Source organism: Sparus aurata, chromosome 14, assembly GCF_900880675.1.
Source record: "Sparus aurata chromosome 14, fSpaAur1.1, whole genome shotgun sequence".
Classification (NCBI taxonomy): Eukaryota; Metazoa; Chordata; class Actinopteri; order Spariformes; family Sparidae; genus Sparus; species Sparus aurata.
This window is the reverse complement of record NC_044200.1, coordinates 14977028-15004559: the sequence shown is the minus strand read 5'-3', so window position 1 is coordinate 15004559 and position 27532 is coordinate 14977028. Positions and strand designations below refer to the sequence as shown.

Sequence of the window (27532 nt, the reverse complement as noted above, 5' to 3'; positions counted from 1 at the left end):
CGCTCCTGTTAGACAGAAACTGAGGGTGTGCACCTGAAGGCATCACTAGTGCAGATCGCTGTTGTGTGCGCTCTGCTCGCTGTGTTTGCTGTGTTTGCTGCTGGCTCCCCTCTGTCCTCCATTAGAGCTCGGCTCCATCCCCGCTGTACGGCGCAGGCCCGAAGTAGCGCAGCCGCTCTGAGGTTAGTGCCCTACCGCGCAATCTCCATTTATTTCAGCCCCGGCGCAGCCGCATCATCGAACCCGGCAGCGTTGGGGTGAAAGATGCAGATTGTTTAGATGTTGACTGGAGCCGCGTTTTGATGCAAAAATGGCTTTTTGTGTGGAATCATGTTGTAGGCGCGTATCGACAACAAGCTCATATAGAGTAGAATAGCTGTGGATGAGACGTAGGCCGCTGGGCCTGTCGTAGCGCTCTGTTTTGTTTCATATTGCGCGGGTTTCATGCTAGCTGCTGTGTTACTAAGGTTTACCAGTCAATGCACACTGAATTAATCCACAACCAGTGTCCGAACATCAACAGAACCGCTGCTGTTCTAAATTATAGCCAATGTCCATTCAGATGGCCGAGGCTACACCGCCAAATGGTTAGCAAGCTAGCTTATTAGCCAAATGTAGGACATTGCTAGCTTAGCTCGTTTTTGGCAGTCGTTGTCAACCGACCCGGCAAGTCGGCTAACAATACAGCTCTGTGACGCTCGAGCAATAACATTGTCTGTATAATGCAGTCAGTTATGTCCACGTACTGGGTGCTGTGTAAATGGACGTTTTTACAAGCCTGGGATGTAATGAAACAATGTTATTGTCGAGTCGTGCACCGAATCGTCCAACAGCACATTGATCCTATCAGCAGCTCCAGTCATATTGTCAGTGCAGGGGGTGTTGGATGCAAACAAACAACGCCTGGCTGCTGTTAATGACAGGATTTTGACCCACTGCTTTGTGATTTAGTCTCGGTGGGTAAAGAGATAACAAACGTGTTCTATGAAGACCCTTTCCAATAAATATTCCACTTTGAATGAATCATGTGAGCAGGTTATCCCCATTAAACTGCCTCAGTGGTTCAGTTCAACGAAAGCTTTTCAGTATCTCAGCAAACATGTACTGACAGCCATTGATTATGTCAACTAAAGCACATTGTGGGCCTGTGTGTAAGTGTTAAGAAGTTATAGTGAATTAAACCTTATTGTATGAATGTCTGATTGTAACATCACTCCATACACTGTTGCAATACACTAATGAACATTTGTGAGCTTTCACTGCCTCAAACTGACTGCATTTAGAGTCTCTTACTTACTTTTTTACTTCTTGAAATTCCCTTACGGCCTCTTGCACATGTAAATAAAGCATTTGTATAAATGGTGCCAAGCAGTATCTATCATTGGGTTGATTGCACATCTTGCAGACCCATCCTTTGTGAAGAATATGATTTATTGACACATGATCAATTGAAAAATAAAACAATGTCTAGCCTCAATTACAGTGATGATCTTCAATGAGTCACTATGGACACAATCTAGAGCCCTCTAGTGGCCCTCAGAGGAGAGGCACAAAGATGAGCAGTCGTGTCTTCACACTATTATTATTTTTACTATGAAGACACATGATGACTGAGGCACCATATGGGGGGAATCTATGGGAGCCCATAGTGGATTGCATTCAAATGTTAACGTAAACTTTAAAATGAAAATCGACACTCGCACCACTACTTCCAAGATACGTTTGTGTCATTTGAGTAAAAATGAACTGGAAATGCAAGAATCCAATTTGTATATCCGTGTTTACGTACATACATGGGCGTTCAGTGATCATAAAAAAATAAAATGGAAGAGCCTTAACCTTCTCTACAGTGGACAGTATTCAAATGTTAGATCTGTGTATCCTCTACATTCACCACAGAGGTCAGCATTACCGCCACAGTTAGATAAAATGGGAAACTCAACATTTTAATCTAGATAATAAAACAAAATTCGCCCACACAAATGAGCCTTAGGTCTAGTGCATAGAACTAGCCTTAATAACGATCAAATAGCCCATCACTTGCAGTGACCAAACTAAAACACTGGACCTTTAACCTGCATTTGTATTGCATTTATATTTACATGACACCCCTCTCTTTCGTTTTATTAGCTTATGCTGCATCTCTTCTTTTTCTCTCTCTCTCACCTCAGTCCTCCTACCGTGGATCCAGCTGTGTAGACCAGGCGGCCAATCATGGACGAGCACGTCATTCACCAGACAGAACACATGACCACGATCGAGGCCAGCGCCGTAAGCCAACAGGTCCAGCAAGTGCACTTAGAAGAATGATGACAGTCATCCTTCTTAGCACAAGTCCTATTATTTTACTAGTTGGCTAGTAACAGAAACAACAACACTTCAGTCGGATAATGAGTCCAGTGATATTTCGTTTAGTCTGAACCCATTCTGCTCTGATCATTGCTGTGTATAGGTACATGTGGCCACCTTTACCGAAGCATCAATGATGAGCGCCGAGGAAGACTCGACGTCCTCACCAGACGAGGATCCTTATGACGACACAGACATCCTCAACTCGGCTGGCACTGATGAGGTCACCGCCCACCTGGCTGCTGCAGGTATGCCAAGGGATTGAGCATTTAGCAGTTCAGAGCTGGCAGGATTTATTTGATAAAAAGTGTGTAGGAACAACCCGTACTACAAAATGACATTTTGGCTGTATTGATATTATTTACAATTAACTCTCAGTTCTAGAAGTTTCACCCTTTTGTCGGCTCAAAACAAATAAAACTTTCCTGTTGTTTTTTTGGAGATGGGTTGTTTTTTTTCTTATTTTGCATCTTTGATACATTTAACTAACTCAATGAAACATCCATAGCTGCCTGAATTCACTGTAATGCTCTTCTTTGAACAAAAGGTGGCGCCAGTGGACTGTTTTGTGGCGACTTTGCCACTATATTAATTCTTGTCGACCTGTTGGCAGCAACTTTTTGTCGATGTACCTAATGGTGCCAGTGTGGCACAATTGCAACTCGGCTTCAAACCTCTTTTCACCTTTTTTCAGATCAAATTGAAAAATATAATTGAATAACAATAAACATATGTTCAAGATTAGTCTAATAAAAGAGGATCTGCAGAAAGTTGTTCATTTTGACAACACAAGACGACACAGATCAACATTTTTCACTGTTTTCTGACATTTCATAGACCAAACAATCATTGATTAAACGAGAAAATAACCAACAGTGAAAATGATTTTGACTCTCAACCCTAATCCTGATTACTTCATCAACTTTTACACTTTTTCCTAACAGTCATACTGCTCTTTCTCCTTCTGTCTCTCAGGCCCAGTAGGCATGGCAGCTGCTGCTGCTGTAGCAACTGGTAAGAAAAGAAAGAGGCCTCATATCTTTGAATCCAACCCCTCCATCCGCAAGAGGCAGCAGACACGTCTGCTCAGGTGAGCTTAAAACACCTCTGCTCGTATTTACAATGACACAAATGTCACTTTCAGCACCTGAAGTCATTATTTGCTCTCGGATACAGAGTCTACTTTGTACTTTATGGCTTTTATTGTATAACCAAGAGGCAAATGATGGTGTGTGTTGACAGGAAACTGCGAGCCACTCTAGATGAGTACACCACCAGAGTGGGTCAACAGGCCATCGTGTTGTGCATCTCTCCCTCCAAACCCAACCCTGTGTTCAAGGTGTTTGGTGCTGCTCCTCTGGAGAATGTGGTGAGTGTTACAGTCAGCAGGTCGAACACACAATAAAACTTCTCAACTTCTTAGTAACTATATCAAAGCTACCTCATTCTTGCCAAAGATGTTCGTTTACATGCCTCTGCAAAGTTTGCTTTACTCGTGTTGCCTATTTTTTGTATCCTCTCTTTGCAATTAATCCATTTATGCCTCATTATGCAACCAAGAGCAAATGTTTATTTAATTATTTTCACTTTTATTTCATTACTCTTTCTTCCTCAATTGTAAATTTAAAAAAAATTCTTTTCTTGTAATCATTTACTTTTTTTTTGGTTCAAAAGTCCAAAGTGATGTCTTAATACTATCATTATTATCATAATATATTTTATTTATAATGCTATGAAGCAGTGAAAAGCAAGGCATTTTTTGCATTTGGCAACAAATATTTTTGTTTTTACTTGAAAAGGCATATTTAAAGGGATCTACTTCATTTTTCTGTTGATCTAACCAAAAAGTCATCGTAGGTTTCAGCACTTAACTGAAACATTCTGCCACAAATGACTTTCCGTTCTCCAGGTGAGGAAGTATAAAGGCATGATGCTGGAGGATCTGGAGAACGCTCTGGCTGAACACGCCCCCGCTGGTGGAGATCTGGCCTCGGAGCTGCCCCCTCTCACCATTGACGGCATCCCGGTCTCTGTGGACAAGATGACCCAGGTCAGGCTAAATACTCTCTCTGCTTGAAACTTCTCAAGTAAGATAACCCGGTACACCGTACACCAAACATCAAACAGCTGTTCCTTTGGCAGGAATTGACTCTGGGACGCAAACACAATGTCCCTTTTCCCTGCAGAGGGCACCAGCTGGCAACAAATCAGAATCACAGATTGTGTTTTAAGTCTGTAATAAGCAAGAGCTTAGCTAGCTATATGTATCAAGGTCAAACACTCAACTGTAGCTGTTTTTCCCTTTCAGTGAGTGCCACAGGATGAGCTTGATTGATGTCTATTCAACCAGTAAAATGCCTGCATTCATTTCAGCGTTGTAATTCAGACATACTGTGTGCATGATGGATAGGTAGTGTCTGCATCTGAAGACGAGCCCGGCCAGGCTGTGGTTGCAGCGAGAAGATGTGCAGAGTCGGCTGCTCTCGCTCGGCCTTTCACTGCAACATTAGCACCGTTGCCAGCCACCTGGCAAGTCCTCCCGCCACCCGGGGGAACCCGGCTTGTTTACTCTGCCTTCCCAGTGCTGCTGACGCATTCTCTGGATCATCGTCAGAGTAGCCAGCATGACAGCAGCCCTCAGAGACGGCCTCAATGCCCGGGAGCACAGTGGTAGCCAATCCCAGGACCAGATGTGTCCTCGGAGGGCAGGTGTTAGTTGGGGCTTGTTTTTCTGAAGGTAGTAGGATGAGATTATCATGAGTAACCTGTTGCCTCACTCAGTTTGGCCAAGCCAGGTGGAATGGTGTGGGGGTTGGGTTTTTTAGAGGTATGTGTGTGGCAAGTGTTTGAGGCAGGATGTTGTCCTGTCCCCCTGGGAATGGTCGACCAACCTGAAAGAGGGAGAGTATGAACATGAGAACGAAGCAGCTAATTAAGACTACGTCGGAAGACCTTATTGTCTTCTGTGCAGATAACTGCAGCAGGTTTTTGCGCCGCAGAAGAAGAAATCCCAAGTGAGGTTTAGTGATGCAGACGGAGGCCCTGGCCAGTCCAATATATGGAGCATCTGTAGCAGGTGATCCCGGGTCTAGCTTGAGCCCATAATTACCCCCTAGCCTTGTTAGGGCCAGGGACCTGCCGCCATCCTAAATGCTGATTGGACCAATGCTTGGAGGATTAGGATTGAGGGGGTGGGGTGGTGGGTGCGAGGACAACATGCCACTTAACTCACTGGCCACTGTAATTAGGCCATCTGGTCTAACACACATGCATCCACATACATCCACACATGGAGCAGGTACAGGTGGAAAAGCAAGCTTTTTCTCTTTTTTTTGCTACTAAATCTAATCTAAATTGTTTTCAGCATGCCAAACTTTGGCTGAGGTGAAGCCCCTTTACTGCAGCCAACAGGCGTGGAGGTTGATTTTCCAAAGCTGGTGTGATGAAGATCCATTTTGTCATGTCTGTTCGTGAGGAGCCGCGTAAAGGTGGCTTTGCAGTTGAGAGTTAGGAAAGGGGGTCTGAGGGGGGGAGGGATTTATTTCTCCCGGAACCAAATTTAGCCCGTGATGTCAAGGCAGGCAGACGCTGCAGTGCCTCATTGTGCAATATAATCCCCCGGTGATGCTTGCATATTACCAGGACACTGAGGACATTGGCACTAAACCCCACCCCGGCCTGTCACTGAGTGTGAGTGCGTGCTTGTTCTGGAAGTATTGATGCCATGGCGAGGGGGGTTAGGGTTGTGCATGCCGCTCACTTCCACACGTGAAGTACGCGTGTATGCCGGGGATAATCAATGGCATGTAAATCAGATTAAGTAAAGACCTCCGACTCATTTCCCTTCACTGTTTTAGAGACACAATTACAATTACAGCTGCAACAAACCGCAATAATCAAGCTGGTGTCTTTTACTTCATTGTTTGTGAATGGTCCACTCAAATGTAGTTTACAAGCACTCATTGATGACATCAATCCACATAATGACTTGCATCTCTGCACAGGCCCTAAATAAGCTAATCTAATGTTTTTGTTGGACATTGATTTTCTTTTTTAACAACACTGAGCAGCTTGTCCTTGTCATACCCAGGCTGAGAGCACTGGACCCTTTGCTAGGGCAGGTTGACAGTGTTGGATCACCCCTGATGTTCCCATGGTGTCCGCCTGACACATCAGGCTGGAGCCAGAGCCATAGATTGGTCTGTTAATAAACATGATCTCAATGTGCTCCTTTTTAGAAAGCCTGTTTCTATTTGCAGGCCTTGACCACGTCAGCACTCGGCAGGCAGCAGGTACCTGATCAATACGCGCCTCCTGCTGCCTGCTCAAGGGCGCGTGTTAGAGTTTCGGAGTCTGTATCATCTATTTACTCCAATGCGTCTGTTCACTTATGCTTCAGGCCCAGCTGCGAGCGTTCATCCCAGAGATGCTGAAGTACTCGACGGGCCGAGGGAAGCCTGGCTGGGGGAAGGAGAGCTGCAAACCAGTGTGGTGGCCCGAGGACATCCCATGGGCCAACGTCCGCAGTGATGTCCGCACAGAAGAGCAGAAACAGAGAGTAAGAGAAATAGTCATCTGGTTAGTTATAAATGATGTCTGACGAGAGATACATACATGAACTCTGGGACTGTTACCTTTAATCCTCTAATAAATCTGTGGAGTTATTCTCCCTGTTAACTTGTGTTTATGTGTCCCAAGGTGTCTTGGACGCAGGCGTTGAGGACCATCGTTAAGAACTGCTACAAGCAGCACGGCCGTGAGGATCTGTTGTACGCTTTTGAAGACACACAGGTAACAACGGTACCCACCACCCAGCACCACCTGACCACAGCGCAGAGTATCGCTCACCTCGTGCCCTCACAGACGGTGGTACAGACCATCAACAACCCTGACGGAACAGTGTCGCTCATACAGGTACGTCTTAGGTGCTGGTTTGTTTAGGATGGCGCTGTTCCCATTCAAAATGTCATTCAGTAAATGTAACATTTAGTTCTCGGTCTGCTCACCGTGACTACGCCCCTTCTCTCAGGTCGGCACAGGACACACAGTTGCCACCCTGGCTGATGCCTCAGAGCTGCCCGGTGTGACGGTGGCCCAGGTCAACTACTCCACCGTGACTGATGGAGAGGTAATTCCCACATGCATACATACATATACTTATATGTCCCATTTTTTGTACTTCAATGTAAAAAAACAATTCTGCTAATTTGTGATATATGATGAACAAAACTCCAGCAATCTCAGAGAAAAGATCTATGTATATTGTGGGCAAAAACTGAACTAAGCCCCCAAAGACAGCTTCTGTTAAAGGGGTAGTGGTAATATATAGTAATGTAATAATATACCCAAATTTAGCCACTACTTTGTCTCCTAAAACACTTAAAGTGATAGATCTAACAGGTCTTCTGAGGAGTTAAGTACAAGTGCCACTAATGGCTCGGACCCAGAAACAATATGCAGCAAATTGTGTGAAGTGCACTTAATGGGAGCTGTCCGTTCAGCACCACAAAATGAAAACACTAGCTAGAAGACAAACAATCCAGTAACAGTGATTTTCAAACTGCTGATCCATGTTCGCTTTTCGTATGAAAGTGCATTATTCCCCTCCAGGTGGAGCAGAACTGGGCCACCCTCCAAGGCGGCGAGATGACAATCCAAACCACTCAGGCCTCGGAGGCCACGCAGGCAGTCGCATCCCTGGCCGAAGCAGCCGTCGCCGCGAGTCAGGAGATTCAGCCCGGGGCCACCGTCACAATGGCTCTGAACAGGTGAGGATGGGAAAGGGGAATTAATTTTGCTGGTTTTGTAGAGGAGTGGCGACGACATGAGAAAGTAATGTTAAATCATAGACGTATGAGAATCCTCTTAAATAACGTCACCTTTTTCATGAATTTTTTTGAAAGCATAATCAGATCTCTTTTGGTTTTCATCTGAAGATGGTATCCCCGAGTCATAAACGTTACATCCTCACACTTGACAAAGTGTAATACAGGGTAAACAGAGGCTGGATTGTTGGTGACAGAGAAGCAGAAGTGGTAGCATGAAGCCGTCACCGTGGAATTGTCCTCTCTTTCTCTAACGAGATGTGCACATGCTTGGAAGTCTTGCGTCTCACTGTCACTGTCGCAGTCCTCGAGAGTCTGCTGACGGTCAGCTGGCAAACACTGCCGAGCAGAAGATGAATCCATGATTACTCAGGCAGCTCTAACAACTGGATGAGAATGGGACAACTGTCGGTGCAGGTCACCGGGGTCCCCTGGTGAAGAGAGTCAACTGCTTCACATCCTAGTTCAGCATCCAATTAATTTGCCTGCAGCCTTTATAGAGGCAGCGTGCAAGGTGCACAGCCATTAAATTAGTTGTTAGCCCCATATTTCCATGTGCTAATGGCCCGGTATAATTTTGTTTATTGAAAAGGACATAAGTGCAGGTGTTAAAGGTTTGATTGCTAAGTCAGGAAATGTCTCGAATAAAATCAGACATAACACAGCGATTACAACCCATCTACATATTCTGGAAATAGACCTACCGCAGCAACTCCAGGGGTAGAACATGGACATTGGTTGTTGTTGTGTTGTTTTTCTGGAGGGAAATCAGCCACACACGATCGTATTCAGATGGGATCCACAACAGGATCTTAAAACTATGTCCTAGGAGCCTTCAGTGTCTGCAGGATCCTTGCAGCACAAGAATACACCACATTTAAAGTGTGCTAATAAGGAAAACTGAGTTCTTTATTCTGTCTTTAACTCTCCAGATTGATCAGACTTGCTGAGATGCTGACATATTAGCTGTAATTTATTTTCTTTTTTTTTCACCGCTGTAGTGTCAAGGCAATGATTTCAGATGGTGTATGGGTATGTCCCATTGGGGCTTGTTACCTGCACCCACCTGAGTCCTCCTTCCTCCTCCCTCCCCCACCCCTTCTCCTCCCCTGTTTACCTGTGCTAAGCTACCGTACTCTGGGCTCTCTGCTCCACAGGCTCTGGAACATTTTGTCTTTGTTTTCCAGCTCCAGGGGGAGAATAGAGCCTCTCTCGCTCTCGCTGTCTTTTCTGATGTGTTGAGGAAAAGTGACATCGTATCGCGGTACAAAACAATCCTCAGCCATGGTCAACTAAAAACCCAATTAGTAAAACCTGAATTGTTTACCACTAATTGGAAAAACTACCTACGGTTAATGGCAAAAATTTGAGACTTGATGCAAAGCATTTTATCTGACCAACATCAAGTCGGGTGTCATCCACACACAACTGCATTTTGAATGCATCATCATTTCCTTCTGTCTCAGCTCCTTCACACTGTATCTTTCCATCTGTAGCCCAGTCTCAGATCTGATTATGTACGTTGTGAACAGGCTGTGAACAGTTTCATTAGTTCATAACGAAGCTGGTGTGGTAATAGGCTCGTGGTAATTCCACTCTGCAGATCTGGTTAATAAAACTGCTTTGTTAGACCCGCAGCACCTGGCCTTCAGGGAGATGTGACAGATTCTCCATAAGTCCAGACTAGAAAAGCCTCTTACAGCACATCCACTCCTACCACTTCACCCCACATCTCACTAATAACCCTCGTCTTTGTGTGTGTGTGTGTGTGTGTGTGTGTGTGTGTGTGTGTGTGTGTGTGTGTGTGTGTGTGTGTGTGTGTGTGTGTGTACTTTCCACCTTTGTACCAATGATTGTATCTGAAAACCTCAAATATGTGATGTTTTATGTGTTTTTTGTTTTTGTTTTTTTTATTCTTGTGTGTGCATTAAAATAGTTTAAATTGTATACTATATGATATGTGTATGTTTCTGTTGTTTATGTATGTGACCTGCAGCGAGGCAGCAGCCCACGCTGTGGCGACGTTGGCTGAAGCCACTCTACAAGGCGGCGGGCAGATAGTCCTGGCAGAGACGGCAGCTGCCGTTGGGGCACTGGCAGGGGTTCAAGATGCCACAGGTACATATTCTTCCATGATATTAAAGTTTAAAGGGAACATTCACCCCAAACTCAAAAATACACACTTTCTCTTACCTGTAGTGCTATGTCTTCATTTAGATTGTATTGGTGTGAAATGTAAGGAACCAGATGGCATTTCGCTTGTGGTGCTGAAAACGCTTCCTTCTGCGCTGTGATACGTCTGGATTACACCACTTTTCACTATTGTATTTATAGATAAATGTAAAAATACCAAAATGTCAACAGCTGTAGGCCTCAGCACCTGTGTGCATTTCATCCTATTTTTGTCAGTTGCAGATGGACAATAACAATAGCAACAATAAGAGAAAACTAAATTGTATTTCATTACAATCACATTTTCACTAATTAGTACTTGTGTGTGTCTCGAGCCAATGGCATTTCTAATTAGTCTTACTAAGTGTAAGCTTCCCTTCAGCAGCACTGCGGTGAGACCTCTGAGCTCCTACACTCTAATCTACTCTGTGCTGATGTGACAGATGGTGTGTGTGTGTGTGTGTGTGTGTGTGTGTGTGTGTGTGTGTGTGTGTGTGTGCGCGCGCGCATCAGTGCTCTACTCTTCCTTTAATGCCATGTTAGCTACATGACCCTCTCGTCAACCTTCTTACATGCACACTGCGTGCACTGCTGTGGCGGTGTGTGTCTGCTGGGATTGGACCAGTTTGTAATGATATCCTTGCTGGGCGCCATTAACAATCATTCTTAGCATATGTTCGGTCAATAGCCTGAGGGCGGAACATAACGCTGCTACTTGTCAATGATTGATACCCTGCTAATGCAATGTCGATCACTAAATGCAGTGACTAATGGTATTTCTCTCTCTGATTTTCAATTTTAGAAGCTTTTTGTTTTTTTTAAATGAAACATTTATATCTTTTAAAGCCAAAAACAATTAAGTAATTTCCTTTATTGAGCCATGGTCAGTTAAAATCAATGCATTGATTCAACAAATAGATAATGACAGTATAGCAGGAAGTTCTACCCAGACAAAGAATTGGTCAAGCAGTCAATTTATTTCTTATTCGTCATTTCTTCTAATCAGAACCCTGCTACAGCGCAATAAACACACATGCAGTCACATAAAGTCGACCCAAAAGCAGGTCCCTCAGTGTTTCACTCCATGATCAGTCAATGGATTATCAATGGGTGACACTAGATGAATATTCACACAGGCCTATACAGACAATCTGCATACCTGTGATTCTGTGCTTAATCTGTCAAACACATACTTGGAGTTTCCTCGTTTTCCCACATTAGATGAACAGCGCGGTGTTGAAGCATGTATTAAAACAGCAATGAGCGGACGAAACATTTTCAACCACTAGCTTATATTAAGCCACATATCTGTCATTTCTTTCAACTCACTGCCATACAGTTGACCTCTGGATTCTTTCTTACAGTTGTAGCCTCCAGTTTTCCCGAGTCCAGTTGTAGGACCTGTTCTGTAAAGCTCCGTTTATATGGACAAACATTTGAACAAGTAGCTCTAAACTGATGTATGAGACAGTAAAGATTGTTGGTGGAAAACATACTTTCTTTGCATTTCTGCATTCTTGAGAGACAGCTCTGTTGTAGTAGCAAGTTATGGTCACATAAACAGAAGGCAAGTATCTTCGCAATTTTGCAATTCCGACCTTTATTTAAGCTGAGGGTTTCCTGTCATTTGCAATAATATCCAGATACACAAAAATAGGACAAGTTAAAACATTTCTAAAGAACAGTTAAACTGCATACTGAGATGAAGTATTTTGAGACCATCCCCTTGAATTGCCCAGGGGTAATAAGACTGTCAATCTTGATAATGTTTGAAGATGATCCATGTGTTTGGTACGGAGAAAACTAATGGCAGACTTACTTTTCAAATTCAGAGTAGACCGGCAGGACTTGAAACATAAGTTCGTACAGCGAGTCCGAGAGGGTCCTGTGGTCCATGCTAGCATAGATATTATGTCGTTTGGTGAATGTCCAACCAGGGATTTATAGATGAAGAGAAAGCCAGAACGGACCAAACTACTTTGTTACACAGATGACAATGATAAGTGTCATAAGGATCTCCAGTGACACGATTAAATTTAAAGAAAAGTCCTTACCAAGTGCTCATGCTGAAACCTGCACAAAATGCAAAACTATGCACAGTGTGCTGGTTTATATTTGCACCTTCGTACACTAATGTAAATTTAAGGTATTTACATCTAACGTCTGCGGCCTTTTGTTGTTTGACATCTTGCTTCCTAAACCACGAGGAGTCATTTGGCTGCAATAGCTCAATTAACAACTTATGGAGCCGCCAAAGCCAGTCCTTCTCCTGACGATTGACCTCAGCTAATCACTGTAGTGCCTCACAGGATTGCAGAGCTCCGTTTGAAGTGTGCTGGCCCAGACACCGCTGATTGGCTTGTGTGGCGACCCTTCACTCTCACACACAAACACTCGCACAAACACACGCCCTTAACGTCTAAGTAACTATGTTTGAGTGGCCCAATGAGGCCCTTCACTCGGTAGCTGTGCTGTGTCCGTATGTGCCAGGCCAATGCCCTGCTGCCTAAGCCCTCCACCATAATCACTGCCAGTACAATTACCCGCATCAGCAAAAACTTAACCCTGTCACCAATCACTGGCGAGTGGGCTTAGCAAGAGCCCACATTAGAGGACCAGCAATTACAAGCTAACCTGACAGAAGGGGCCAGAGTTTATTTTGGCAGACTCGAAATATGAGTAGATTTGAATGCAGCCCTGTATCATCAGTGTTTGAAAGGGATTCATAAGTTGGTGTCTGTTTGGTGCGTTTTCAAGTCCAGTGTCTCAGCTCACGGTAATGGGAGCGGGCATGAGCCACTGCCATCCCCTACACTGACCTTCTTGCCTGCTTGTGACACTGTGACAGCTTGCAGGGTGGGGCAGAGGCCCACGTGACTGCAGCAATAATCCCTACAGGCAGAGACAAACACACACACACACACACACACACAGCTGGACATGGGGGAAGCGGGCTGAGAACGTTCAATCGGACCATTGTTCAGAAATGCCGTTGCTGTAACATGGCCGCCTCCTGTCACAGACAACTACCTGGACTCGACTTGCTCTCAAACACCGTGTTCAGCAGAAAGCCCAGTGACAAGATTACCTCTGGCCAAAGACTGAACGAGGAGTATTTGTTAGCCACAGGCCTGCAATTTATCATTATTTTCATTATCAATCAACATGATGGAAAATAGTGTATGTAGAAGCAGAGTAGGGGCTCCTGACATGACTTCATCGACTTCCAAGTTGCACGGAGAAGGGAAAAGACGTAAATGAGAGATGTTTAAGAGCAGCTATAAAAACTCATCAATTGAAATGCCCTCATTCAAATCCCCTGGAAATAAACATTTTAAATAAATAGGCTCATTTCTCAGAGCCCATTGATGTCTTTACTCGGCTTGTTTCATCCAAACCACAGTCTTAACCCGATTTACAATTATGTTAACACAAAAAGGCCACAAATCCTCACATCAGAGAACGTTGAACAAGGAAAGTTTGCCATATATCAAAGAAATGACTTTATTCTTGTGTACCATTTATTCAAATAACCAACCGATCTTACCAGCAGTAGTAAACATGGCCACGCCACATTTTTCTGAATGGTCAGCTCGGAGGAACTGAACAGGACAAAACATTTTAAGGTTACAAACAGTTGAATGTTGAGGAAATATTCCAACTAATCATCAACAAATCCTTAAAAAGTGATGTTGATCCCTGTTAAACCCTGTTTGTCTAAATCCGAAACATGTCTCCATCCTCTCCTTAGGTCTGGTCCAGATCCCGGTCAGCATGTACCAGACTGTAGTGACCAGCCTCGCCCAGGGCAACCGGCCCGTCCAGGTTGCGATGGCCCCTGTCGCCACACGCATAGATAATACCGTCACGCTGGACGGCCAGGCAGTGGAGGTCGTGACCCTGGAGCAGTGACATTAGTGATCCTGGAAGAAGTAGAAGGCACTGAACGGCCACCATGGAGATTTGTTGATCCTACTGTTTTCCAGACGTCACGCTGTGTACAATGTCAAATATATTTTTAAATGTACATCTGCAGGGGAAGTAAAAGTGAGTTATCAATGCATTGTGTTTACTATGTAAAGAAATTTCTTTTGGTGGTGTATTTTTTCTCCCATTTAGCTTCATGTTTTTTGTTTTATTTTTTATTTTTTTTCTAGCTCTGTGATGTTGAGTATTTAGTATTTATTTCTTTACAATTAACCTTTACTTAAAACGATGATGAACCAAAAAGCCCGGGAGGAAAGCCACCACTGCTTCACCCCAGAGTGTGTACCTATCACTGTTCTGGACTTTCATTGTTGTCTGTGTGCTTGACTGTTTTTGTTTTTAGGAAGCATTCACATCCAATTCAGTGCCATAGTCAGAAGTCGCCTCTCTCTGTTTCCCATACCTTTGAGCGCTATTCTAAATTGTACTCTTTCCACCTAAAACTCTGAAAACTGAAGACACTCCCAGACATCTCCCACATTAGATGAGGACGTAATGCATTGAAATACCATCTTGTCATGTGCTTTTTCCCCCGTACTGTTTTACTGTAGTCCACGCACATGCCAAGATTTGTGAAGACTCAGGATATACATCAAGGTGTTTTTTACTGTTGGACTGCTACGCTGACTTCCCAAAGCAGCCATTTTGTCTACCAAATCCATTTATTTACAGTGCATGGATATGAGCACCCCTTGGTATGTTATTTTTTTAACATGAACTCCTTTGTATGTCGATTAGGACTCGGTGGTCTTTAACACTTTGTAAATCACAGGAAGTATTTGGACCTGACGCTGCAGTATTTGTGATGCCAACATCAAAAAAAATATCAATCTTGCCACACACAAAAAAAATGTGCTTGCGAAGAATCTACGTATTGGATGCAGCTGTAACACTTGGCTCAACTGTCACCACTATTTAAAAAAAATAAAGTCCAATAAAATGGCTGCTGTTCACCGTTCATTCTGTTTCTCTCTTGATTATTAGTATATTGCGCATCTAAAAGCATAACTCAGTGGATACGCAAGTTGTTAATGCAACATAGGTTAATGTCTGTCATATTAACATTGAATCACATGACCACATGAGAAGGGCAGCTCTACAAATCCTTTTAGCATCTATAAGCTAATTGTTTTGGTTTGGTACTTTGCACATTTTCTGTATAGTTAATTCTTTCTTAACTGCTGTAGGTAGCTGTCTGCAGCAAACAAGCAACAGAACCCACTGTACAAAACCTGTCAAACACCAAATTCAGATTTTCAGAGCCCAAAACAGAGCTACAACAGTGATATTGGGCTTACATTTGACGATGGCCCAAAATATGATAACAAATCAATGCTAATTTGGCTCCGTGTCTGCTCAACATCAGGTAAAAACATCATAAACATTATTTATTAGGTGTTATAGTTAAGTGTTGGCTCAGTATTTTTTTATCAGGTTGTTGGATTCAAGCGGCCAAAAAACTATTGATGCAGCTTTATAGGTGTAGTATATAAGAAATAGCCACTCACCAACCGCCCACAGCTGCTAACTATCTGCCGTTAGCTAGTTAGCTCAGTTAGCTATGCAGCTCCTATAAACTGACGCTGTCATAGCTTAACTATCAGACATTGTCTCCTGAAGTACAAAAAGGTGTAAGACAGGACAGGCTGGGGATAGCTGGTTAGCATGCTAACTTAATCAGATATCACCACAATGCAATACATGGATGTCTTTAACATATCGTAAACACTGTTGTTCCTTCACATTCTCCTGACAATTGTTGTTAAATATGAAATGTTTTCCACTAAAACTAAAACTTAAATTATGCTCATTAAGGCTTAGTTGGTGTTCAGAGCTGTTACGATATTTGTAGCCTACACAAGCTAATGGCTAGACCTGGTCATAAATCAGTTTCAGACTCCTTCTTGATCAAAGAACGTACTTAAGCCTTTTGATTTAAATGCCTCGATACCTTTTCCAAACAAACAATTAGTATAAAAGTGATGCTGCTTAAAAAAGTGTGCAAATAAAGATGCAAATACTTTCAGCTGAGATAAATTAGATGTTGCACAGCTAAATTTGTTGAAGCTAATGTGGTGGGCTAGTTAGCCCTCTAGATCATAGGTGCACTAAAAGCTAAATATCCTTGCTAACACAAACCTATCTTGTCTATCTCACTTGTACTGAAAGCTGCATAGTTTAAGTGCAGTGCAGCTATGTGTATGCTGTTAAATCACTGCAATATTTTCATGAGAGAGACAATAAAAACAAAATCTTCAATAAGATGTAGGCGCCATTTTTCAGTGCATATTAAGTAGCTGTAAGAGTATTAATTATGATCCAATGTGATAGCTATTAAGTTATTATGTTGGTAAAAGTGCGTCAGGTTTTTTGTTTGTTTGTTTGATTGATAATTTTGAGGATGCATATCACCATTTGTATTAGGGCTATCAATTGAAGGAATGTGATTTGGGAGCGTACTTGGACTTAAAACTTATCTCTGTGTTGCCCCCCCACCCCACCCCAAAAAAAAAAAATGACCTTGTCCCTCTGCTACCTTTCCAACAAAGCAGACAGTACAGATACAGAGAACTTTATGTTGGAGCCTTTTACAACCGCATCTTCCCTTTTTGAGGAATGCCATTTCCCTGAATTTCATCCCATAGCGATGTAGTCGCCAAAAAAACTCTGATAACCGCCCTCTCCTCCGCGGCACCCCCACCTTCCCATCCCTGCCGTGACAGACAGGGCCATGATTACATCATAAGCTGCCTGAACCTCCTCTGCTTTAAAGCCTGGGATTTGCTAGCCGGGCCCTTCTGTTGCAGAGCAGAACAGAGAGAGAAGCGTTCAGGCCTTAATCTATCAGGCGTCAGTGGATATCCCGCTCTTCCTCCAGATTAAAGCAGAACCAGGTTGAATTCACGCAGATGAAAACATCCCGTTTTTCCTTCTCGTTTTATGATTTTATTGGATTTCTTTGTGAGCTAGAAGGCACTCACAAGCATGCGGCCGATCTTTATAGACAAGAAGGAACTTTGTGTGGTGTTTAAATCGTTATAGGTGTGTGACACGCATGCCCGTCGACCCGTCACTGCAGATTAGGAAGGTCCTTATTAGCGTGCTTTCTTGGAAAAAGGCCTACACCTCATGGGGCATTAAGCCTCTCCCTCCTCCATCCCTGTCTGTCTGTTTCTCCGCACCATCCGTCCACTGAGCTACACTTACGCAAAGTGCATCGAAACCTTTCAGCTGTATCATTAAAGCGGAAACCCAACTGAGTTATGAAATGGCACAGGTTCAATCAGTTACAGGCTCAATAAGGGCAGAACTTGTCTCGAAGTGATGCTGTCAGCTCCGGCCAGCCGCTGCTTCAGCTTGGTTATTGTAAATATTTAAATGGCTGGAATTCTAGTTGTTGGTGCATTATGTTTCATTTATTTGTTTTAGCATAACTGCAGTTTCATTCCAAAATATAAACTCAAATCTTTGTAATAAACATTAGTTGATGGGCAATAAGGCCCTTTAAAGCCCTTATAAGATGCTGTTTAACATTACTAAGACTATGTAAGTGTCAGAGGCTTAATAAACACATTTTTTTGTCAGATAAGTCATGGCCAACAATCGCTGTTTTCACGTTAGATGGTTAGCTATTAATACTTGAACAGTTAACTGCTAATAAACACATAATAAAAAAAGGTATTCATTTAAAATAAAGCAACCAAAAAAGCTAAGTAATGTTTTTAAAGAATGATGAGTAAGTTAGATCTACTCAATAAATGTGTTTGTCATGCGAGTTCAAGCAATTATTAGAAAGGCACAAGGTTTTTATTAACATTCTCAAGTGTCTATAAACAGTACACAAAAAAGTTGGGTTATTTAACAACATGTAATGCAATCAATACTGCTTACACAGTCTCATTAATGTTAAAATGTGTCTTATAAGGACTTATAAGGGCATTATTACCTATTAACTAATTGCAGTGACCTTAATATGAAGCATTATACAGTATTTTGTGATTAAACTAGAGTACAACCATGATCCAAATCTTGAAATTTACAATATAACCTCTTCTCTTTCCATAAATGATCCTAAGCATGGTAATTCATCATTCTTCAATGACAAATATACAAATTCTTTAAGAATGTCATCATCAAATTACATCATTTTGCTTAATTGTGCGCCACTACACATGCACTGCACCTGAACAGGCCCAACAGGCCTCAGAGCGTACACGGAAAGATCTGGCGCTGCTGCATTGCGTGACACTGTCACAAGTTACATCATCGTGCACCGCAGTGCACTCTTCCAATCATCACATCCATCCGACTGACTTTGAACCCGATTGGACATCATTAAAACCATCCAATCTAGGCGGTCGGGCTGCAGCGTGAGTGCCTGCATGCGCTCCGTCCTGGGGGGGCGATATGTTCAGTGGTGGAAGATCAGTGGGGCAGCGCTATTGATTTGACGAGGATGTGGCCAGGTCCTTCAGTGGCCCGGCTCCACGGGGGTCACTGCAGGGTGAGAAGGGAGGGGTTGGTCATTCTTGTTGCCTGGAGTCGTGTAGGCAGGCAGACTCCAGGGCAGAGCTTTAATCTCCACTAATCGTTTCTTAATACGTGCATCCAGGGCCCTACACCCCCGCACACATGCACGCACCCACGCGGGCACGCACACATATGTACAAACTGCTTGCGGTCCAAGCCCCCACTTGCTCTAACAGGAGATAATCTCCTGCCCCTCGTCCTGAGCATAGGGTTGGGTCACAACTTTAAAAAAAAAACAACTCCCTCTCGTACAAGGAAATGGAGAAACACGAATACTTGTATAGAGTCTAACCATTCAGATAAATACATTCTCTCCGTGTCTGACCCACTGGCCTGAGACAGAAACAGACCGAAAATGAGGAAAAAAACTGCCACAGAGATACTTTCTTCTTGAAAAAAAAAAACGACCACAAAATGGCTCTCAGGAAACATCTGGGCCTTGCGCAGAGTTTCCCCCCTCGCAGCCTGAGCATCAGCAGACATGTTGCTGATGAAGCGTCTTCCCTCCATAATGTAGTCTAATAGTCTAATAATGGCATCCTCACCTTCTCAGCTCACACCTCTGTGCACCTCCAGCCCAGACACTGCGTAAGAACGATGATAATCTCATTTCGCTAATGCTCTGCAGCCTGCATTAGAACACAAGGCGAAGCACTGTCTCAGCCCCGACTCTACCCACCCAGGAAACTATGTGTGTGTGTGTGTGTGTGTGTGTACGTGTGTGTGTGTGCGTGAGAGAGAGAGGAGATGGAGAAAGGGGCCAGGGGGGCTGTGGGATAGAGGGGGCACTGAAAAATGCGGTGTAACCTGAGCCGCTAGGCCCATCTGGAGAAGGCCTCGCATTGACAACGGTTGTCCCACAATGCACTTTGCTGCAGAGAAGATCGTTAGAGGGAGTCTGACACACGGATCCGTCTTTGGAAAGTATTTATTTGCATCACAGATAATGGAACTTGTGCTATAGACAGGAAAAACAAGATGGCGTCAGCAGGTGCACAAGCTGCGGCATTAGGCCCGCATGCGTGTCACGTCTGCGTGATATGTTCTGTAACACGACACACAACCACAGTTAACCTGAATCAGTTGTCCAGTGAATAACAGCTCTTTTATGTCAACTCGTTTGTGTATCGCCATAATCTCAGCACTTTCGCGCTCTCTTTCCATGTCAATGGCCGACGAGCACAAAAGCAACAGAGCCTCTGCACAGGTCCGGTGACGGCGTCTGCGTAGATCAAATATAGCTCGCCTGCAGGCAAACTGGTAACAATACAAATCATATTAGCTAAAGCTGAAGTGTAGGCTATAAAGCAGGATTTATACGAAGGCAGATAAAGAGGTTTTAATCCCCAGATCCCCCTGTCACCTACATTAGCAGACCCTGACCCAGATATATGGAGCTCAGTATGCAGCAGCTTTTTTTTCTTTCCGAGCCATACCGCTCAATGGAGTGTTACAGCGAAAAAACCCAACCCAACATCGGAAGAAAGACTCCCTCGCTCTCCACCCTTTTTTTCGTTTGGGAGAAGGGAGGAGGGAAAAAGGCCGCATTGAAAGAGAGGGGTAAGATGACACCGCGCCTTTTGCCAATTATGCCACAGAGCTAAGAGAGGAACCCCCCGATGGTCGGCTGAAGGCAGAATAGCTGAACCTTTATACGAGCAGCGAGGCTCTCGCGCTGCAGAGCTGCACTCAGTGATCTGACGAACCCGGAGACTGACTGATGAACAGAGGAGTCCATTATCATCACGGAAGAAAGCCATCAGTTCCCTTCCGTTTTAAATGCATGCTGGGATGCAATTAATGATTATCTTATCAAATAAAACATCAATTATTCTGGAATAAAAATGGCCTTTAAAAAGTTCCCGGAGCCCAGTGTGATGAGTCGGATTGCTTGTTTTGTTCGACCAAAACCTAAAGATAATGCAACAGGAATGTAAAACCAGTGACTGAAAAACAAAGCCTCACATTTTTAGAAGTGGGAAACATCGAGTTTGTGCTTGGTGACTCAAACAATTGATTTATATCATTTTAGCATGAAAAACTGTTATGATATCATTGTGGTTTGAGGGAGATCGCTTCATCAGGGAGTTGTCAACTATTAAATCAACTGCCAACTATTGAAGAATAAGTCAAAACTCTCTGATTCCACCTTTTTAAATGTCAATACTTTCTGGTTTATTTACTGCTCCATGACAGTAAACTGAATTTCTTTGGGTTGCGGACAAAACAACTACAATTATACCACATTCTGACGTTTAATTGACCAAACCAAGAAAATAATCTACTAATGACTCAACGATGAAAATAGAAATTAGTCGCAGCCTCAACGCCGACAGATGCTCTTACATTGATTGCGTCGGATTCTCTTGTTTCAAGAAGAACGTTACGATTGATTTTCGACCGCAGGCCTCTTTTTCTATCCTTGTTTTTTTTTTATGCAGTGGTGGAAAAATCTGTACTCAAGTACGAGTGCAGTTACATTACTGATTACATTAGGAATATGACAAGTAGAACTGCTGGTATTAAAACAATATTCAAGTCGGCGGTCACGTCTCCAAACCTGCACCTGCTGCAGGGCTTTGCTTTGTTTGCACGTACATCAGGTTTTCATCGTCCTGTTTGTGTTCAGAACCAAAAGGCAGATGATAAGTTTAGATATTAATTCAAATTGTGGTCAGTACTAGATTATTATTTTAAAAGTAAGTCGATTACACGGTGTGGTGAATATTTAACTTATAGACTTGGAAAAAAAACATGTATCCCAAAAAATGACTTAATTACAGTGATTTGAGTAGTTGTAATTAGTTACTTCCAGCCCTGGTTTTGAGGGCTGTTACCATCTTTTATAGTTTATTTTCAAACCATATATATCAGATTCACTCAGAATTAACTAAATATTGGAGACGTGTCTTGCTCTCGTTGGTTTTGCTTCGCTGTCCTTTGCGCAATCCACATTTTCTTTGTCTCTTCAAAATCCATTTCCTCCTTTTGCCCCCATGAAATGCATCCTGTGCTTTTTTTTTCTTCACAAACTCAAGGAGGCAGACAGCTAATTGATGTTGTGAAGCGTCCCACGTCTGGTGCATTGTTTGCCCTGTCCTTCAGAGAGTCACCGGAGCTCTGAGGCCGGGGTGCGCAGGGGAGGAACAGAGTTTCACCCCACCCTTCACCACCATCGGCCACTCACTCATTGAATAATGACGTCCTTAAGATGTTTCTCCACTTGGGAACGGAGAGGCCGCTCGTCGTCTCTGTAGCTGACGGACGCTCCCAAGCAGTAGTTGGCAAGTCTAGAACCACCGGATCCATCTACCTCACCAGTGTGAGTTCTACCATTGCCAAACACCACCAGAGAGCTGACCGGGGGGGGGGGCCTCTTCTTCAGAACCAGGGGAGCAGACACAAACATGGACTGATTCAGATTGATATAGGAAGTGGTGTGGTTGGGTTTTTTTGCGGCTTTGTTGTGCAGATAGCATCCTTCACGGTCATGGTTTGAGCTACAGACTGGCGTATTAGGATCAAAATGTCTATCGAAAGCTCTTGTACAGTCAGGTAAGGAAGACCAAATTACATGTGATGACAACTGGAGAGGATGCAGTGAGGAGAATTCAGGGGAGTCGACCATGAAGCAGTTTATAACTGAGAGACACCAAAACACAACACAGACAGGATTACAATCCACGGCCGTGCGAAAGCGATGGAAGTCTGTCTTGTCCTATATTGGCACTACACATAATTGCTCAAAGTATATATACAGAAGCAAAAATGTGCTAGTGCCAAAATGGGCAAAGAAGAGGAGTGGCTGACGCAGCTGTCGTTACAGAAGCACATCGGGACAGAGAGACGTCGAGGTGCCCGACGAGCCCTCGGCTCAGGCGACCGCGACTGGAGTCATTACATCACATTCACCCCACCCACCGGCGCAGCACAGGAGAGGAGACAAGAGAGACAGTAAGCCGCTGTGGACGGGCATCATCAAGTGGTTCTTTCTCTGCTCTGTTTATGGCCCTATGGTAATTCACTGATAGTGAGCTCTCACAGTGAATTCTACCAGTGCCATACACAGAACAGGAGTCATTATCAACCCCAACACCTCAGCCAGCCAGCCAGCCAGCCAGCAGGCCCTGTGAGGAGAGTCAGCCCAAGCCAAGCAAAACTACGCAAACTAGACCAGCGACCCTCATGAGGAGAGCAGAACAGAACAGCCTGGAGAAGCAGGGAGAGACAGAGAGAGAGAAAGTGTGAGAGAGAGGAGGAGGAGGAAGGGAAAGAAGTGATGTAAGAGGAGCATCGACGGGGCTCTCAATGTGTCCACGGCGTCGCAGTGACGCAGCTTAAAGCGGAGCTGCACTGCGGAGGACGGCATTGAGTAACAGGTCAAAGGCTAGTGTGTCTCGGAGTGGGCGACTCAATATAAGTCCGGTCCCATCCTGCGAGTGAGAAAAACATCCTCATCTATTTTTTGACCGCTAATCACCTGAGCTGCCATCTTTAGGCTTCTAGGAAAGGAGCGACAGCCAGGGGAGACTGTAAGGCGGGAGATTACTCTGTGGCAACATCTTACACGTAAATAAATCGTCACCCTTTTTGGGGGATTTTTTTTGCGGTCGAGATCTTCCTGCATCAAAACGCCCCAATACGATGTTTTGGATTTGGGTGTTTTTTCATGGAGCACGTCGGCTTCATTTTCTTTGGGACTGAAGACCAAACAACTGTCCCCAGTGAGGACAGGAATAAATCCGTCAGACATTTTCCAGGGAGGGTGAAGTTACATCAATTCTTCAGCTGAAACACAATGAGGATATTTATATCAAGGGCCCCCGCAGTTCGTATGTGATCTCCCGGCTCGGCCCTCCCCCTACACCCCCGAACGTGTCCGAAGGGTGACACCCTAAACGTGACCTCTTAATTCGCTCGGCGGATTAGCGTTTGCTACAATTTCCCGTCACGCTGCCGCCTTCCTCCACACAGAAAATCGCTGGAGATTAACATGGAAATGCGGCAAATCATTAAGTGAACCAGTCCTAGATCGTTTGGAGTCGTCCTTTCTTCTTCTCTAAAAGTGAAAAAAATCTCCCTATAAAAGTCATTGCATTGCCTGCTAACAGAACACACATGGTTCCACTGAAGCTTGGTGGTGATTCGGCAAAGCCCGTTCCCCTCCAAGCACAAATCCCAGAAAATGGCTGCCATCAGAGTCAGTGCATCAGACTCGTGTTTTTTTTCCCCAGTGAGCATGCGAGGCCTTTTCTTGCAAAATCTAGCAAAACAGACTAATCTCGCTCAACTCAACATTAACAGCTCAGTGTGGCAAAAAAAATAAATCTCGCTACGCAATCCTGCAAGCCAAGCAATAACCTTCAGCCCCGTCCTCCTGACCTTGAGCGGCGTGTGTCGCCAAAAGCATCTTTTTTTAGGCGCTGCAGATAATCTGAACCGGGGAAGGGCGAAACCGTCCTCAGATTGCCCCACCCTTCGCCTCAGCCATTAGCTCCCCTCACCCTGGGCCCTGCAGTGCGCGGAGCCTCCCATTGATCCCGGCGATCAAAACCATGTACTAAGTGATTCCTCAGACGCCCAAATGGCTCCCCGAGCAAGACTCCCATTGCCATTTCCTGGAGAAATCAATAAGCACTAAAAAAGCCAAGTCGAAACGAACCTGTGCCCTTTAAAGGTTCGGTGATGCCAGTTCCATACCGTTAATTAGTTCAGAATGGAGCTTCAGCTTATTTTTTGTTTGGTTTTGTTTGGGGTTTTTTTGCATTTTTGTGATGAGTTTCCCTGAAAGTGCATTATCTCTGTGTGTTAAAACCAGTCTAACATTTTTACACAGGGTGTTTGTTCATGCAGATCTGAATCTCTATTTGTTCTCCCCTTCTCTTCTGCAAATGCTCATTCTGTCCGGACGGTCGTCTGACACACAAAGTCATCTTGCTTTGAGGGGCCAGCTGTCAAAACACAGGGCCCATCCGCATCAGCCTGTATAAACTGGACCCACCCTCTTTTGATGGAGATCATGTAGAAAAATTAACTGATGTAACTCATTTGTACAAGTTATTCACACTTTCAAGGGCTCCTTATTTCCCTGCTTTTCTCCTTAACAAACATTAGTTAAACTGATCATTTTGTTTGAGGTTTTTCATACAAATATATCCAAATATTGCAGACTACAAAAAAAAAAAAAAAAACAAATATAAAACACATCCAGAGTGATGTTTATGGCTCCATTCTGTCGAAATGTTCCCACCGCCCTTTTGTCTCCGCCACCGTTAATTCAGAGCAGCTCCAAAGCCCCTTCAGTTAATCGCATTTGTCTGAATAGGGAGTCTACAAGTCCTCAACTTCACGGTTATTTCAGGAGGATTTATCACCTTAAGTCCTGCCAGCACGATGTCAGTCCTCCTGCAAAATAAACCCCTGACATATGCGCCCCCGTGTCCAGAGACAAACAGGCCCCGGAAACGTGAATTATATCAAATAAAGCGAGTTTGTGATGAGGTTTTTTTTTTTTTTTTTTTTTTTTTCTAAATGTGGAGATAATTTTACTTTAATGGGGTTGCATTTGTTATGAGAGCTGATGCATTTTTTTTTGTTTTTTCATCTATTTATTATATATTCTACATCCTGATCATCCTCTCGATGAAGATAAAACGTATGAATCCACAGACTGTGCTGCTCGGACTGTATTCCCATGGTATTTATTGCAGATGAGGGGGGAACAGCAGGTGCAATGGGGAATGAGACGTACCAATTAAACGTATTAAAACAGCTACAAAATCATTTAATTCAAATGTTTTTAGTTTTTAAAAAAGTTTTACTCGTTTCTTTTTCTTTCTTTTTTTTTATTACAAGCAGATCCATTTGGGTCGGATTATTAACGCGCAGTGCTGGTTAAACTCGTTTTATTCGGATTTTTTTTTTAACAATCTAAACGCTTTAAACAGTAGACTCGTTTTCATTTTTAATCACAGCAACATCTCTTTATTTCTGGGCACAATTATTTTATCTTTAATTTATTTATTTTTTTAAATGTCACGCTAGCTTTCCTCTTTCTGGTGCGTATCTCTCTCTCCTTTTAAAAAGCTTTTAATAGTGAATAATAGTCTAACTGTAGTATAGAAGTGTAGAAAATAAAATAAAAAAACAAGTAGTCCATACCTTCCTCCGCGTCCATCGCCGTGCGCCATACCTGAAGCTACAAACTGCGCTCGACTCGGACCCATCAGACATGTTCGTCCTTATCAAACCCCTATCATTACACTTTAAAGACTTCCTTCTATTTGTTTTTGTTTTAAAAAAAAAAATCATCAGTGTTGAGGCAGGTCCGCGTCGCCCGCAGCAGGACTGCAGAATTACAATGAAACAAAAGAAATCCAAGCGGCTGTTCTGAACTTCCTGAGTATCAAATGTCAACTTCAGCCCTGCGCTCCTCTCCTCCTCTCTCTCCTCTCTCCTCTCCTCTCCCCTCTCTCTCTCTCTCTCTCTCTCTCTCTCTCTCCAAACTCACCCTCCTCCCTCTTTTTACCTGCACACTGGCAGGAAGAAAGGTGCTCCTTGTGCACCTTTTTAAAGGGCCAGGCGCACAAAGCAGCAACGACCCCAAAAGAAAAACTGTCTTACTATACTGCTTTTAAAATCCCATGAAACAAAGCTGCCATGACAACCCACATTTAAACCTATGCCTACATTTCACTTTGTTTGTGTTTTTTTTACTTTAAACTTTACGGATTTGCACGCCTTTAAATCTGCCTCCTGTAGAATTTTAAATATTATACTTCTAAATTTTTAATCATATAAAACTGTGTTCTTAATTTAAAAAAAAAAGAAAGAAAGAAAGAACAATAAGATACATTAACCTTTAAAAGTGCATACAACCTTTCAGGGTACAAACCGTACCTGTGTTCATAACAGTGGACGTCTTTTTACAGCCTCCCTCCACCTGGCTCAGGCTCCCACTCCGCGGATCCACCCGAGGAAAAAACGCACATTTTTCCCCTCACCCGGTAATCCATACCCCCCTTTTCCCTCTGCCGCGTTCACGGCCTCATTCGCGGATCTGTCTCCGGAGCCGATGAGACCTTTTAAAAAACGTGTTGCTGTTTTTTAACCCGGGGACTGCTGCAGCCTGAGCGGATGAGGATTGGTTTTGTCTCTCCGGATTAAACGACCCCCCCTCCCGGTCGAATAATTTGGACCAACCCCTAAACTCCCTGTCCGACTAACTCTCCCCCGGTTAGGACACCCATATCACTCCATTTTTTATTTTTCTATTTTTTTCTTTTTTTACACATTAATTCAAGTTTGGGTCGTTTAAATAGGAAGAAGCCGGATAAAAGAGGGACTGCACCTTTATATTCGGCCTACAAATAAGAGAGATGAATACACAGATGCAACATTTAGTGGATTTCATTGATCTCTTTTCTACTTTTTGATATTTTAATCTGCACATCCTGCTTACATTACAGTATCTCACACAAGGCCTGGTGTTTTTTTTTATTCCTTTTTTTTTTCTTTTTCATCCTAAAAGGCCTCTCCGTGCAGCAGAGAGAAGGCCTGCAGGCCTGTTACCTCCGCAACGCCCACAGACCAACATGTCTGCTGCTCACCAACACCTTATGTTCCACAGTTTCCCTCTGAACAAGCGCCATCAAACTGACCACCGTCTA

At 43.6% G+C, this 27532-nt stretch overlaps 1 protein-coding gene and 1 long non-coding RNA gene across 7 annotated transcripts; one reads left to right on the top strand and one right to left on the bottom strand.

Moving 5' to 3' along the window:
* The first annotated feature begins 14 nt into the window (after positions 1-14).
* nrf1 (nuclear respiratory factor 1) lies at positions 15-15291 on the top strand. Of its 6 annotated transcripts, none has more exons than XM_030440517.1 (12): positions 15-182; positions 2172-2271; positions 2453-2597; positions 3325-3439; positions 3592-3718; positions 4259-4399; positions 6749-6907; positions 7048-7263; positions 7379-7477; positions 7942-8117; positions 10156-10292; positions 14098-15291. In XM_030440517.1, the coding sequence occupies exons 2-12, from the start codon at positions 2215-2217 to the stop codon at positions 14256-14258; spliced, it is 1533 nt and encodes a 510-aa protein (XP_030296377.1). In that variant the 5' UTR covers positions 15-182; positions 2172-2214; the 3' UTR covers positions 14259-15291. The 6 variants fall into 6 exon arrangements, with proteins under 6 accessions (XP_030296377.1, XP_030296380.1, XP_030296376.1 ...); XM_030440520.1 differs by having other exon boundaries at positions 2172-2283; positions 7960-8117; XM_030440516.1 differs by having other exon boundaries at positions 2172-2283.
* A 2825-nt stretch (positions 15292-18116) lies between these two features.
* LOC115595262 (uncharacterized) lies at positions 18117-26325 on the bottom strand. The gene is made up of 2 exons (XR_003986668.1): positions 26025-26325; positions 18117-18830 (listed from the first exon to the last, which is right to left on the bottom strand). It is a non-coding gene; the product is annotated as an uncharacterized LOC115595262 (long non-coding RNA).
* Between the last annotated feature and the right edge of the window lie 1207 nt (positions 26326-27532).